Here is a 16,449-nt window from a genome sequence, read left to right as displayed (position 1 = left end):
GAAAAACTCTGCGAGGTTCAAAATGAGACCGGAGCACGCACGGATTGACGTAAGCAAGGCTCTGTTCCAAGTCCCTGCCAAGCTGATATCAGACCACCATCTACAGGTTCTGAGGGACATTAGCCTTCTCAGTAAAACAGGAAAGTAAGTTCCAAGTAGAGAAGCCAAAAAAAGACGGACCCACCATGTGGCTATTGCCCCAGGTGTGATAGGCTTGGTGCGACGGGCTTGGAACAAAGAGAATCACATTCAGGGCAAAGGAACGCCTTCATCTCTCTCTCTCTCCCTCTTATAGGAGACAGACTCTGCCTTAGCACCTCCTCTGCTCTGACCGTGGCTTTGTGGCAGAGTCTGGCCAGCTGTTCACCATGCCTATTTCTCCCTGCTTAGGCATGCATTTGGACTACATTTCCCACCCTCTCTTGCTGTTCAGAATGGTCATGTGACTGAATGCCAGTCAATGTCACTGCTGCCAATGGGTGCCACTTACAGGCCTGGCCCATAAATTACCTTTCACACGAGCCTCCATTCTCTCTTGTGTGCATTGGATCAGTGTCTGTTCTCAGCCACTGGCCAGCTTAGAAAACAAAATGGAAGATGATGGAACTTTCTTCAGCCTGGGTCTCACCTGATTGGACATTCCTACTCTTGACTGGATGCTCATGAGTAAGAAATCAACTTTCTTAGGTCAAGTCCCTGAAGTTTCAGGATTTAGCAGCAAGAGTGACCTTTAATAAAATCAATGGACTTTATTTAGTGAAGGGCATTCACTTATAGCCTCATCACAATAAACATTCAAGACCTCTTCCTGGATTGGGAACCAGAATCGGCAACCTGGTCTGGAGCCCAGTTTAATTTCCTGGTGACTGAAGAAAGATTTGGCAAGTTTCTGTTTGCAGTTAGGTTGCAATGTGTGTACCAATGCACACGAAACTCCCCATTTCTCTTGCCTTGGAATGAAGATTTTTTTCTCCCAAACTGGAAGACTTGACACTTGATGACATTTCATGTAGCTTGAGAGGCTGTCGGGGGAAGGCGGCATTGCTTCAGTTGTCATCTCCAGACAGATGTGAGCGAGTACTGCTCATAACTACGCCGGGTGTGCCTCCTGCAGAGCAAGAGCACCTCACACAACAGTGACAATCTCCGGCAGCACATTAGCACATGCCATTTAGTGACAACCACAAGCTACAAGCGGAAAGGCCAAGGCAGCTGTGGCTGTGGAACATCTGCATCCTCTCAGAGCTCGTGTGAGAGGGAGAGGGCCAAAGACTCTGAAGCGTAGTTACATTCATCGAATAGAGGATCCCATGTGGGGGCTTCCAGAGCCTCTGCTTTTACCCAGCTCTTTTGATGGAAATAACTTCCAGGGAGAGAAGTCTGAATAAATATTGAACTTCACAATTCACTCTATGATGCAGCCCTTTGCACTCCATCTGAGTGACTTTTTCCCCATCCAAGCTGCTCCCCAGCCTCCCCCTGCCCTTTGCTAGATACATGCAGGGCCAAATTCAAGGACCTCAAACAGGGAGGGGAAGCTGTGACTCCCACACCCCACATCAGGGAACCTTATACTGTGATGGAAAGTGATAGGTAAAATTACGCAAGCGACATCTCGGTCGCGATCTATAATCAATCCAAACCAGGGAAAGGGAGTGTTCTATGGGGTTAAGAGGTGACATCGGCAGCCTGAACACCCAGGTTCAAGTACTGGCTCTGTCACTTCTTGCATCTGACCTAGGGCAGGATCTTTTGTCAGCCTGGGCTTTCTCCCATGAAGTGGAGCTAGCAAAAATAGCCACCTCACAGATTATTGGTAGGGATTAAATTGAATAGTCTAAGGAAAGTGCCCAGTAGATACTAAAGACTCAATAAGCACTTGCTGGTATTAGGAAAACAAGGCAGGTGTCTTGGTCTTTGTCAATGTACTCAAAAAACCCTATACAGGGTCTGGGAAAGACGTATGGCTATATTTACCCCCTATGTTTACTAGAAAAGCAGATGAGAGGAAATCATTTCCTCTTGCCATGTTCTAGACTGAATGAGAGCCAATGTGTCAGAAAGAAAATAATAAAATAATACACTAGCAAACATATAGGTAGTGGTTTATAACATACCATTTTAACCTATATACTTTTGTCTCATCTTTAACATCCTAGCAGATAACGCTGATACTTTTATTTTCACCATATAGATGGAGAAATGAAAGCTCAGAGAGGAGACATGATCGGCTGAAATTCACACAACTGGCCCACAACACAGCCAGAATTTAAACCTAGGCTTCTCTATTCTAGAGACAAGCAGCCGATCCACTGTGGATGGAGAGGACATGTCAGACAGACGTTTCTCCTTGGTTAATCGGAAAGGATTTTAAGCAAGGACGTAAATGAAAATCTTAGAAGAGCGGAGTTCTAAGTGAAGCAAGGAGGGAAGCAGCATGTCAAGATCATTCTCTTAGGGTTGGCGAATTTTCCCAGGCTAGGGAGCTCACAGAAGGAATCCAGTGAAAATAGGAGCGTGGGGGCAAAATAACAGATGAAGGCTAATGTCCTCTAAAGGGGGGATGGTAATAATAGCATTTTCTGCAGGGCCCTCTCTGCACTCACCCCTGTGCTGAAACTTTGATATTCTCCCACGTAATCCTCCCAACTCTGCGAATGTGCAGTATTGTCATTCCCACTTACAAGGGAGGAGACTGACGTCAAGACAACATAGTGTGTGGTGGAATCAGGATTCAAGCCTGACATCAGAGCTTATATACGCCTGCCCCAGTTTACGCAGGCCCTGAAGCTCACAGGGAAGGCAAGATATACAACGTCTCTCGCTGGCTAATACCGGAAGTGCACAATAAGCTGCAGGGCAAATGTAAAAACATAATAATAATAAATTAAGCTGTATATTATGAAATTAAGCCGTAAAAAATCAAATTAAGCCGTGGAACTAAGGCTAAATCTTAAAATCACAGCATGATGTTACCCCAACCCATGAGAAGCAGAATCTTCAGTACATAGAGAAAGAACTAGAAAGGCTGACCTTAGGGAACAGACTAGCAATGGCTCGAACAGCTAACCTGGAATAAATGTGAGCATATCCAGCAAAGACAGTCCAGGGAATATTTTAGCCCCTTAATGAGAAAAGAAGAAAAAATAATCAACAACAGACAGCAAGGGAGTACTCTCCATCACTGAGGGATGTGGGTTATAACAAGTCCACGGGGCTGCTGTGTGAATTCAATGGGATGACTACAAAAAGCCCCAGACAGAAGTGATGGGTTAGAGGTGCCTGATGCATGTGAGGGAGATGAAATAAATAGCCCTGTGTGTCCCATGCTTGTCAGTTCGGGGGTCCACCCTAACTCAGATTCAGTGAATGTTTTCCTTTCCACCGACTCAATTATTTTAAAACCTAGCCTTGTCCTCTGCCATAATGGCCATGAATTCTTAGGTTGGAGGTGTAAGTTATACATTTCTTCCCAGTATTCATGAAAATAAATATAAAACCATCAGCACAAAAGATAATGTATGTGCAGACATTTCATTAACAGGGACATTACAAATTGAAGGTGTTTGTGTGACTCTGTCTCCTTCTATTAAAGAAAATTTTAGGGGTGCCTGGCTGGCTCAGTCAGTAGGGCATGTGACTCTTGATCTCAGGGTTGTGTGTTCGAGCCCCATGTCAGGTGTAAAGATTACTTAAAAATAAAATCTTTTAAAAAAAGTTTTCTTTTTTTAAAAAAGATTTATTTATTTATTTATTTATTTATTTATTTATTTGACACAGAGAGAGAGAACACAAGCAAGGGAAGCAGCAGAAGGAGAGGAAGAAGCAACTCCCCACTGAGCAGGGAGCCTGATGCAGGGCTCAATCCCAGGACACTGAGATCATGACCTGAGCTGAAGGCAGACACTTAACCAACTGAGCCACCCAGGTGCCCCTAAAAAAAGAAAACTTTTTAAAAAAAACAAACATACCTAGCAATGGTCAACCAATTACTAAAACAATTCACTTTAAAAATTGGAGAATGTTCTCTTGCTCCTACAACTTCAGAACAAAGCATCAACATGTTTCCTTTTCCTTGCAGAGATAACATAACTGCATGATCTCTATGAAGGTCAGGGAGCAGGAAATCAAACTCTATCCCTGTACTCTGACCATTAAACCATGTAGGCTCAGAGCTGAAAAGAGCCTGAGAGATCAACTTGTCTAGTCTTCTCCTATTACAGAGGAGACTTTGAGTTCTAGAGAATTTTAAAAGCTTACTATGATCGCAAGGCAAAATGGGATTCAAATCGTAGATGCAAGCGCCTCAACCAAATGCCCCTGCCATTACATGAGCCCACCCCCAGGAATGGCAGAGGAACAGAGCTGCCGTGCTGTCTCTAATCCACCGACATCCAGTTTGGGAAGAACCATGTCAGAAATTAGAAGACCAAGACATACACACTGCCTTCCATGTGTCCACAGTCCTTCAGAATGAACTGGACACACGCGAACATGACCCAATTAATAGGAATATAAAACTGAGAAACTGCCTGGATTTTCCTAAGGTAACCTAAAAAGTAGTCACCGGGATGCAGACTGAAAGCAAGCCCCTCGGTATTTGGAGGTTGGTGTGCCCACCCGGAGATGTCTACTTCCAACTCATCACCCTGGAGGTACCGCTGAAAGAGCACTGACAGCCTCCTGGCCCTTAAGTCAAAGGACATCAACATCACCTTTAGAAACCATGGCAATCCCACGCTTCCCCTAGGGCTGCTGCTGGGATGCCAGGAACTTCCTCTAATTAACCTAATGCCTGTCCTATTGAGGTTCACCCTCTCACTCATCCAGTCATTCAATAGTCTAAGATTTGTATCAACATACAAAACAACAGAACAAAGAGCTAGGAAGCAATCTTTCTAGCTTATTGTCTAAACTCTTAGTTAAATTATACAAAAACATCATATTCTAACATCTCTGGAAAGTCACTTCTAGGTGACTTCTCATATAAATATTCTAAGATTTATAACCTTAAAAAAACATGCTTGCTCAAAGAAATATGTATCACCCTTTAGAAAACAGCTTTTTCTTTAATAATAAAAGAATCTAATCAATAGTATTTTCTAAGAAAACAAAATATCGGTTTAAAAATTTAGTTATTCCTGGGGCGCCTGGGTGGCACAGTCAGTTAAGCGTCTGACTCTTGGTTTCCACTCAGGTCATGATCTCAGGGTTGTGAGATTGAGCCCTGCATCAGGCTCCACACTCTGCATGGAGTCTGCTTGGGATTCTCTCTCCCTTTGCTCCTGTCCCAGCACACACTCTCTCTCTCTCTCTCAAATAAATAAATAGACTTTTCAAAAAAATTTTAGTTATCCCATTGTATCTCGTTTCCATCTCTCCATAGTCTGTTCCTGACGTCATTTTACCATTGCTGTCTGCTATGCTCTAGGTCAGTAGACGAGGGGGGAGGGGACGGGGGAACAAAAGCGATTGAGTGTCCAGTCTTTACCAGATGTTTTACATAATTTCATGGAATCCTCTCAACAGTCTTCTCAGCTAGGTATTCTTGTACCCATTTACAGAATCAGAGTAGAGTTAGTACACTCCAGAAAGAGGCGGTATCTCTAATAATAGGTCCAGTAATAGTCTCATGATAAAAACAAGGGCATGGAACATGTGTCGGCAACTCTGTTAAGGACTTTCATATAACAGTGCACTTCCTATGTGTCAGACCCCATGTGCTTTCCTTATTTAAGTCATTTTATCTCCTCTATAGCATTGGTATTCTCATTATCCACCTTTAACAGCCAAAGAAACTAAGTCACACGGCTGGTCAGTGGCAGAGCCAGTGTTTGAACCCAGCAGCCTGGTTCCTGGACTATCGGCTTAACCCCGAAGCTAACTGCCTCTGTCAGGCGAGGGGCCCTGCCCAGAGCCTTGGGTCGGTAGGTGACACTGCTGGAATGCAGCCACAGGACTCCAGAGGCATGTTCTTCATCATCGGGCTCCATCAACACTTCCCGTTGCCAAAGCTAACATGTGCATTTAGGGCCCTTGACTCTGTCTTCTTCCTCTTTGGGGACTCGGCTTCATTACTTGCTTTACACACTTTCTCTCCCCACTAGACTCTTCTCTTCTGCCAAAAAAACATCTACAGATCAGCTTTCTCCAGCAAACTCCTCCCTGGACCCTGCTTCAGACTTCAACTATTATCCTCTCTTTTCTCCTATTGCCTCTTCTTGAGAGTAGCCTCCTATTCTCACTGCCTCTCCTCCAAGCCTAGTTTCTGCCTGACTCTCAAGTCTCTGTTCCATTCTCCTGGCCACACTCCCAGCTCCAGCCTGCAAGAACCTTTCCAGGACACTTGTGGGAGCCTCATGAATAGAAGCAGCTCTCTATTTCCATTTCACACGCTTGCTCCCACTCTTCCCTCCACATGGATTGCCTTCTCCAGCTCCGACCTCATCTTGCTCAAGTCCTGCTCATCTTCCAGGTCCAGATCCAAGCACTCCAGCTGGAAGGACTCCCTCCTTCCTCTGAGCTTTATGACATTTTCTATAACACTTCTTATTTAAGTACAAGTCTTATGTCCTCTAGGCTGTACCTAACTTCCTGTGGTAGCTTCCCTGATCTCAGGCTTGATTCTTAACTCCAGATCTTCCTGCATAAACTCAAGCCAGAGGTTGCTAAGCTCATGGATCACCTGCTGCCCTGTTGGCAGGAACTGCATTCACCAAAACTCACCTTGGAGAACTACCTGTCCTCACACAGAACCACATCTGATCCTCTGGATGTAGGCAGAAGTAGATGATTTCTAGGAAGTCAAGGAGTTTTGATAGTAGAAAGAGGAAATATTAGAAATGTGGCTCAGGGGGCACCTGGGTGGCTCAGTCAGTTAAGCATCTACCTTCAACTCAGGTCATGATCCCAGGGTCCTGGGATCAAGCCCCACATCAGGGTCCCTGCTCTGTGGGGAGTCAGCTTCTCCCTCGGCCTCTGCCTCTCTTCCCAGTTTATGCACTCTCTCTCAAATAAATAAATAAAATCTTAAAAAAAAAAAAAGAAATGTGGCTCAGTGTAATTCTCTGCTTAAGAAGAAACATTTATTAAGCTGATAGAAGTCACTATTGAAATGCTATAGCTCAATGTCCATTCGTGTGTTGACTTGCCCCACTAAATGTTCCCAATCATTTCAATTTAATAGGTTCAGTCAGCTATGGTTTGGAATGTTAATACTGTATCAAAAAGTATTTAAGAGCTCTTTGTATTCTATCCCCAAGTCATTTTTCCCCAGGAGGATGGTGACTGTATGAATCCCCAAAGAGCCTCTATTAAGAGCACACAGTGGTATCTCATAAATATTAATTGAGCACAATAGGATCCCCAGCTGTCAGGTGCTAGGTGAAGTGCACATTTTTGCCAGATATTTTGAGTCACCCCATCCTTAATTACCTTCATATGCTTTCAACACACCATGCACAATATGGGGTCACATCTCAACCCTTATTTTAGAGAATTCAAAGCCAAAATACATTACTCTTACATTATCTCATTTAATTTTTACTGACAGTCCTTTATAATGTTATTAGTCCTCTTTTGAAGTCAAAGAAATTGAGACTCAAAAAGGTTAAGTAACTTACCCAAAATTTGTTTAACTATAAAATTCAGTGCTATATGTTGAGGATTAAAGAGTACCCTTGTCGTGATGAGCACTGAGTAATGTATAGAATTGTTGAATCACTATATCATACACCTGAAACTAATATAACATTGTATGTTTACTATACTGGAATTTTAAAAACTTAATTAAAAAAACCTCAATGCTGTGGATTCCATAGAAACACTACGTATGTAGAGAAAGCAATGAGATAGGTGTCCTCAAATATTGCCGGTGGGAGAGCACACTGGGAAAATATTTCCAGAAAGCAATTGCATGATATACATTAAGAGTAAATATGTATATGTGTGTATATATGTGCATGTAATATTATATATAATATCCACTCACTAATTACACTTCTAGGAATAGAGTCTAAGAAAATAACCAGAGATATGATTTTTTAAATCTGATACAAAGATACTTCTTATAATATTATTTATAATAATGATAAATAGTAAGCAAAATAAGAATAGCTAAGCAATAATATAATAAGATGCAGTCCTTAGAAAGAAATTTTTTAAGTTGTTTTTAAGATAATAAAATGGACTGGCATAATATTAAATGAAATAAAGGTAGAAAACAGAATATATAGTATCATTCTAACTCAAAAAGCTGGGGAAAAGCACACCAATTATTAGCAATAGTTGCCTTTCTTCTTTAGATGTTTTTGTTTTCAAAATTTTCTACCAAATTTAGACACTACTTTTGTAATCTGAAAAACAAACAAACAAACAAACAAAACCTGTTATCCAAAGACAACAAATAGGGGCACCTGGGTGACTCAGTTGGTTAAGCATCTGCCTTCAGCTCAGGTCATGATCTCAGGGTCCTGGGATGGGCTCCCTGCTCGGCACGGGGTCTCCTTCTCCCTCTCCCTCTGCCTCTGCCCACCATTCCTGCTCTCTCTCACACTCTCTTTCTCTCAAATAAGGAAGGAAGAAAGGAAGGAAGGAAGGAAGGAAGGAAGGAAGGAAGGAAGGAAGGAAAATGAAAAAAGAAAATGAAGGAAGGAAGGAAGGAAAAAGAAAAAGAAAAGAAAAGAAAAAAAGGAAAGAAGGAAGGAAGGGAAAGAAAGGCAACAAATAAATTCTTAAAAAATCATGTCCACAGTTACACAGGAACTTAAAGCCAACTTTTTGCCTCCAACCTCAGGATGCTGGCGCTTGCGCCACTCTCTCTCACTATGCAGAGAAATGAGCCATCATATAAAATAAACCAGCATCATAAGGTGATCAGTCAACTCTGTAAAATGGCCAATCAGTAGGAGGCAAATAATATTAGATTGTTTCATATGTAGTCCTATGTAGACATAGCGCCAGAAAGGGGGGTCAGAACAATTTCCCACAAGACTAATGTGTATTCTCTGCCCTGCTTCCTGCGATTTTATTTCTTAAATATACCAGGACTGCTGGACTCCTCTCAATCTCTAATGCTTTCTTCTAATCATTTAATAATACCCTTTTTTCAAATATAGGTTATCACTGAATATGAGGATAAAACAATCCTCAAATCCCTCATGAACTAGAATTAACCTGCTGTAAAATATTTTCACTCCATCCTCTCGGAAAGGAAATTGGAGTTAGAGCCCTCTAGCACTTCCCTATTGATGGCCATTAACCAACAACCCATAAAATTCTTGCCCGTAGCAAATGTGTAACACCTTCAAGGACTCTTCAATGCATTTCACATTCTGTCCTATAAGTAAGATTTCATAGATGAATACATTTGCTCTTATTTGAACCGTATTTGTATTCTACATACAGGTTTCTAACAGAATTATCACTCTTGGGCTATGCTTTTCATTTATATTTTGAAAGAAAAAAACAGGTGGCTTGGGAGAGTGCACATTCCACTACCTACATTACACTTTGAGAGGATTACATCATTGGTCATTGTCATCGTCCCAGGGATGTCAAGGACTCAACTGAGGTAGGTAGTTTCAACATTGGGGTATAAAAAGGAAAGGAGCTGACAATGTGAAAAACTGTCTTTTTCTGAAATATGTACATATAGAGCTCTGAAGTAAATCTAATTTCTCAATGGACTCAGTTCTACCTGCACACACTAGTCCTCCTAGAAACAATCAAGTTGCAAAAATAAAGGGGGAGGGGATATTTTTAGTTTTTGATGATGTAGGACAGACATTTTTCACTGTCCTTTAACATCTCACTAAGCAAAGGACACCCAAAGTTACTGCAAATCAATGATTAATAACACTGCCCCGCAGATTACCCTGGAAACCATTAATTCTGGGTCATCTCTTCTGACTACAGGACAAATTGTTATTGTTTGAAGCAAAAAAAGAGGAGATATTTGTTTCTTCCCAAAAGTTTCTGGCTAAACCTGATTACCTTAATTAATATTCCCCTCTGACCTGATAAATGTTATTCCACCATCAGATAATAGAGTAGGAGTTTCATGATCATAAAACAGAACATAAAACAGGATCATAAAATTTCTGTGTACAACTCCTTTAAGAAAAGCTTGTGGTCAAGAGAAAGTAAAAGAATGTGTTACGGGAGGAAATCATTATCAGGGCTTACCTTTGCCACTTAACTCTCTTTCCAGAAGCTTGTTAAAGAAAGTTTTAAGATTTATAGATATGAAACACGTTCCCAACACTGACAGATCATTCAAGTTTTCTTTGACTTGAGACCATTCTCCTTGGGTCCTTCCTCCTTGTACCCCAAATGTAGGCACGACAGCTTACAAGAGCTTCAGACAAATCACTCTGGCCATAAATAGTAAATGTATTTCACAGAACATTTCTAGAAACCTTATCTTGTTCTCCTTTTTAAATGTTGATTTTTTTTTAAATACTGGCTTAGATTTGGAAATATCTATTCTATTCCTGCCTCGAAAAGGGAATGGAGAAAGGGAAGTTCGGGCATTTTGAAGTTTATAGTCCAATGAGTTTTTAGTCTACAGGCATCAATGGCTAAATAAATTGATTCAATTGCTAAATTAATTTTTCTATGGTGTCCTTTTGGAATTAGAGATATAAAAATGGGGACAGCTCAGAGCACACTGGGCTGCTTTGATAAATAGAATGCATTCAGGGATCTCTATGCTACCACACAGTCTCTACGAAACAAGTACTCTATACTTGGACCATTTTTTCACAACCATTTATTTCTAATTAATTTTTATTACAGTTTAATGAAATAGTTATTTTAGGCTTTATTTTCACAATAATTTTCCTTGCAAAATTATCTTTCATTCCTGAGAGATTTATTTATTTTTTTTTTTTGGTAGCAATTATAGGGAATAAGCACTCTTAAAGTTCAGGACTCGGAACATTGTTACTCAGTACCTTTTGCCTTATTAACACTGAGATTTGTGAACTCTTTCTGCTCTGCATTATTTGAAGCTGAGGCTGAGAAAAGAACAGAAATTAAATCTACAGAGATGTGTCTTGCACTTACCTGTTTCCTTTTAAATGTGCCGTTTTCTCATGATAGTGTCTTCCTTACTCAGACAAGGGGCTCATACCCCCATTGCCAGACCAAGCTCTCATTCAACAAATTCACACCACTCAACTGTCCACCCTTCAAACAGGCAAAATACATTTCCCTCCTTCATCCCCCCACAAGTTCTCAAGGTAAAGGAAGTGAAAAAAAAAAAAAAAAAAGATGGCCAAGTCTGTTTTGTTGCTGTTTTTGCCATCTTCGAACTCCTTTGATTTTCACTTAAGACAAGTCTGAATGCCACACTCCTTGTGCCTGACAGCTCTGAGTGCCTACAGCCTCCTTACCGGGGGGTGTTTCCAAATCACCACCCCGGGAGCATTATTTGCCATTTTCACCAAGGTCCTGCTCTTTGGGGTTACACCTTCTGAAGTGTCAATCATCCGTAAAACAAGGAGAGCTGCCAAGATCTCCAGCAGCACGGGCAAAGCAAGCGAGCCTGGGCTCCGAGGAGTGGCGGCGCGGCGGGGGGCGGAGGCTTACCTGTGGGGCATGCCGGTGGCCTGGGCGCTGGTATGCTCGCCGGACAGCTCGTAGAGTTTGAGGTACCAGCTCATCTCCACTTCCCGCACCAGAGCCAGTTGCCGCGCCCTGAGCTGGCTTTGCCCCGCGGGGCTGAGGCTGCTGTCTTTCCCATCTTCAGGGGCTTTCTTGGGAGATTTGTCCTTGCCCCCTGCGGAAAGGCCAGATTGTTTCCTTAACTTGGCATGCTCTTCTGCTATCTGAGTCCCCGCCGCCCCAGTGCGGGCGGCCAGCATCCTGGAGGTCCGTGTCTGTCTATCAGAGGAGACTCGAAGTCACTGTCATCAAAGTAATTGGAATTGATTTTTCTGCTTCTGTCTCCCTCGTCTTCCCCGTCCTCCCCCCATCCCCTTAACCTTATCCTGCTGCAGAGCTGTAACTGAGCCAGGTCTGTGGCCGGGGATGAAAGGCTATCTCTAACTTTCCTGAGGAAGCACTAAAGCGGCCACTACCCGAGATATCTTCCAATGTGGGAATTTTAAAAAACACCCCCTAACAATTTTGTAATGCTCAAGTGTGCAGTGCTATTTCTTCTTCGAAGCTTGGACTTCATTCATGTCAAAAATTCTGAACCTTAGCTCATTAAGGTTGGTAAGTTATGTTCGGTCATCCTGTTAGAGTTATATTTTTAAAAAAAGACATCTAGAGGTTCATTAGACATTCTTAATTAGAGTCCCTTTGGAGTTCTTAAAGTTTTAATATGAATTTCCTCAAATAAGTTTGACAATATCAGTGCGGGGGGGGGGATCATTCCTTTTGTGTAAGCCTTAAAATAGTGTTTAACTTATTTCATAATCCCCTGGGAAAGGAAGGCTTTTTGAATGTCAGTGAACCACATAATATATGTCAAACATTCTTTCATTCTCAAAGAAGAATGTTAAGCCCACCATGACTGCTTCAGTAACCGACCTTTCCAGCATTCTGTAGGATGGAAGGCCTGAGAATCACTTTACAATTGGGGAGATTGAGGTTGAAGTTGGAGTGACAAAACTATTAGACTGAAGGAAAGAGGTAAGAGCCTGTGTGTGCAGATGTGCATATGGGGGGATGTATGTGTGCAGGGCCCATGAAAACCAGCCCTGAAGATGGAAAGAAAGTTCAGTTAGTGGCCCTTGTACTTAAGCCCCGTGGGACTGACCCACACATGCCCAACGATCTGTCCTAACTCAAGGGATGATGATGTCAGTGCCCACCTGGGTGTCTACCACAAAGTTGTGTGAAGACCCACTAAACCCAGGCATCCCCCAACTGACATCAGTCCCTCCTCTAGCAACTGTCTCAGAGTCAGCTACATGTGAAGAACTTGAGAAAGCTTGTGAATTTCTCTATCCATGCAGGACCACAAATTAAAAATCAAAGAGGACAGTGAAGTTTTATAGCTTCTGAGAATGACAGGAGAGAAAGTAGGCAAGACAAGGTTCTTCCTAAAAAGTGAACTCTTCTGGAAACCATATAGATGCCTTTGAGGATCCCTAGGGCTGCTAATTAATCAAAGCCAAGAATGAAGGGACAGCAAATCGTACCACGGGGACTCTCCCGTATGAGGTAAAAGCTGTTTAATGTTAATAGCTAGAGTAGTTAGGATTAGAACTATGACCACAAAGCAACGTGTCACCTGAAACCTTGAGCAAAGGGAAAGGAGGCAGCTGCCAGCAAGTACCAGGGTCGGCCCCACCCGACGCAGAGGAGGCTGAAGAACTGCAGCACCAGCAGCTGCAGCCTCCCCAATTCCTCTCCCTGCCCCCCCACCCCGTCCCTTGAGTCATCAAAGAGCTCTAACAACAACGGTAGCCACGCAACAGACTTTTCAAAGTGTGGCCTCTGAGGATGGTCTCCCTAGTTTGACATTGTTGGTCATGTGTCAATCGGGGGCTCTGCAGTAGAACTGGGGAGGAGGAATTACGTTCCTGCAGTCAAAGGGGTCTCACAGTTCCCCTGGCTTGCCTTTCTCAGGAGGCGGTGCTGTTGGGTTTAGGAGCACTGCCCTAAAGTCAGACTGCTTGGGTTTGAACCCTAACTCCACCACTTACCAGCTCTATGATCTTAGGCAAATTACTTACCCTCCCTATGTTTTACTTTCCTCATCTATAAAGACAGGAATAATTATGTACTTGTGGCAGTTTTAAAACATTGCCCTCGTTCTCTTTTTATGGCTGAGTAATATTTCGTTGTCTATATGCATCACAGTTTCTTTATGCATTCATCCACCAGTGGACACTTAGGTTGTGTCCATATCTTTGCTATTGTAAATAATGCTGCAATGAACGTGGGGGTGCCTATATCTTTTTGAGTTCATGTTTTTGTTTTCTTTGAATTAATACCCAGAAGTGGAATTATTAGGTCATATGATAGTTCTACTTTGAGTATTTTTTAGGAAATAAACTAAGTGTCCACCAATGGATGAATGGATAAAGAAATAGTGTTTACACACACAGACACATATACAACAGAATACTATCCAGCTATAAAAAAGAAAGCAAGCTTGTAATTTGTGACAACATGGATGGACCCTGAGAGCAGTATGCTAAGTGAAATAAGTCAGACAGAGAAAGACGAATACCATATGATCTCTCTTATATGTGGAACCTAAAAAAAGAAAGGAAAGAAAGCTCACAGATACAGAGATCGGATTTGGTGGTTGCCAGGGATAGGGTGTTGGGGCAGGAGAAATAAATTTTTTTAAATGCAATCTCACTATATTTTTTAGCCAATTAGTGTGTATATATCTATGTCTATATAAATCTTGGATTCATTCTTTTATTTAGTCATTATAATTTTTGAATTTCAACCTAGGAAGTCCCCAACAGTAAGCTAAGCACTATACATTACTGAAGGAAAATGAACAACGCTGAACCTTACAGTATTGAGCTGGGGAAGATTCACATGCTAATTAAAAAAAAAAAAAAAAAAGAGGAAGAAGCCAGGTACCTTAAGGAAGGACACTGCAGGACAATAGCAAGTGTATACCATAGTGATTTCCCCAGTTCTTCCCCCAAAAGGCCTTTCTCAAGTAAAATATCTGAAGCAGGGTGATACATAGAAGTTTTTGAGAGAGGAGGGAGGGAGGGAAGAGGAAAGGAGGGTTGAGTCAGGAAGGGAAAAGTCACACCCAGCCTGGGCACAGGCTAAAGCTGGTTGTCCACAGGCACTCAGAAAAGGAAGAACATGGAACTCCAGGGGCACAAAAGGGAAAAATAAAATAAAATAAAATAAAATAATAAAATAAAATAAAATAAAATAAAATAAAAAGACAAAAAGGAGACAAACCTCAGATAGAATGGAAAAAAAGTCTTGATTGAGAAGAAATAAGGCACATTAAATAATATTAGAAACAAAATGCTACAGAAATAGCAGTATTTAAAATTAATAAGAAAAACGCAAGGGCGTCAAATTCTTTGACACCCCTTTCATTGACAGGTGGGATCTATTTTCCTTCCCCTGACTCTGGGTGGGCCTGTGACTGCTTTGCTCAGCAAAATATAGTGGAAGTGATGCTATGTCAGAAAGGCCATACAGCTTTCACCCACCACCGTTAGGATGTTCATCACAGGGAAACTGGCTGCCATGCAGGGAATCTGACTACCTTGAGCTTGCCAAGGCAGAGGGTCACACACAGGTGTTCTGATCAGTAGCACCCACTGAGCTCCCAGACAACAGCCAACATCGACTGCCAACTCTGTGAGCAAGCCAGCTTGGGCATCCACACACGGTCGGTCCTTCAGATGACTGCAGTCCCAGCCAACACCTCACTGCAACTGCACGGGACACCCCAAGTGAGAACAGCCCACCCAGGCCCTTCCTAAATTCCTAACCCACAAAATTGTGAGATAAATAAAATGATTGCTTTATTACCACCATTAAGTTTGGGGTTCTTTATTGTGCAGTAATAGTAACTAGGACATTACTCATAACCTTATGATAAATATTTCACAAAATATGTGTGAAACACTTAGAACCATGTCTAGCATATATTAACATTGAATTAGTATTAATACTTATTCTCCGGGTTAGAAACTATTACAGCACTAGAATTCAAACTTTCTGCTTATGTTTCCCTTTTAAAAATTTGAATAACTATCATCTTAAACATTTCTAAATGTATAACATTTTTCATCATAAAGTTAAATAGTGGCCAACGATGCTATGTCCAGCATATTGTAAGTAGGGCTGCTTTAAAAATAAAGTTGTTACATCACTATCTCAAATGTATCCAATGGAATTTAAATCCCATGGCTATTTGATATCTATCATCATCCTTTTAAAAAATTCATGAATGCACTCTTCTTTAGCAATTGGAAATTCTATGTTCTTCCTTTTTCTCCCTGAATTTGTTTTTCTAGTTCATTTTTTCACCTAGAATTTTATTCTGATAGAAAATGTTTGTATGCTTGAAAAGATTTTACAGATGTCCCTATCAAATATTTCTCTGCAAGAAAAATGTGAATATAAATTAAAATGTTAAAATTTTTATTTTCTATATCCATAAGACTCTAAGTATTATAAAATGTCCTAGGGATTGAGTTATCATGACAACTATTGTTGGACATAACTGATCAAAATTAGATGTTCTAAATTTTGAAAAATTGTTGCTTAACATGAGAAGTAAAATTTTATTGAAAACATATCTTTTAATGACACAGATGGGGTTGAAATTTTTTTTCTGGATTAGGTCATGGGTCCATAGAGTAATATTCTTCATTAGTAGAATAAGGCAAGATTCAATACCAGTTTTTTTTTCATTTTTAAAAACACATGGTCTGAGAACTTTGTTCATATAAATAAGTTAATGGAAATAGGGTTTTTAAAAGCAGAGTAAAA

The 16,449-nt window shown here is 41.3% G+C and overlaps 1 protein-coding gene across 2 annotated transcripts in view; it reads right to left on the bottom strand.

Annotated features, from left to right (window-relative positions):
• Window positions 1–11,867, bottom strand: part of KCNAB1 (potassium voltage-gated channel subfamily A regulatory beta subunit 1) — a 385,175-nt gene extending 373,308 nt beyond the window's left edge. For both annotated transcript variants that reach the window (XM_087870304.1, XM_087870305.1), the window contains exon 1: window positions 11,593–11,867. In XM_087870304.1, the coding sequence (XP_087726430.1) occupies window positions 11,593–11,867 (275 nt within the window). The remainder of the gene's footprint in view (window positions 1–11,592) is intronic.
• Between the last annotated feature and the right edge of the window lie 4,582 nt (window positions 11,868–16,449).

Source organism: Ursus americanus, chromosome 20, assembly GCF_024610735.1.
Source record: "Ursus americanus isolate L20-20 chromosome 20, mUrsAme1.1.p, whole genome shotgun sequence".
Taxonomy (NCBI): Eukaryota; Metazoa; Chordata; class Mammalia; order Carnivora; family Ursidae; genus Ursus; species Ursus americanus.
The sequence above is the reverse complement of the archived record's forward strand: the minus strand, read 5'-3'. Positions and strand labels throughout refer to the sequence as shown.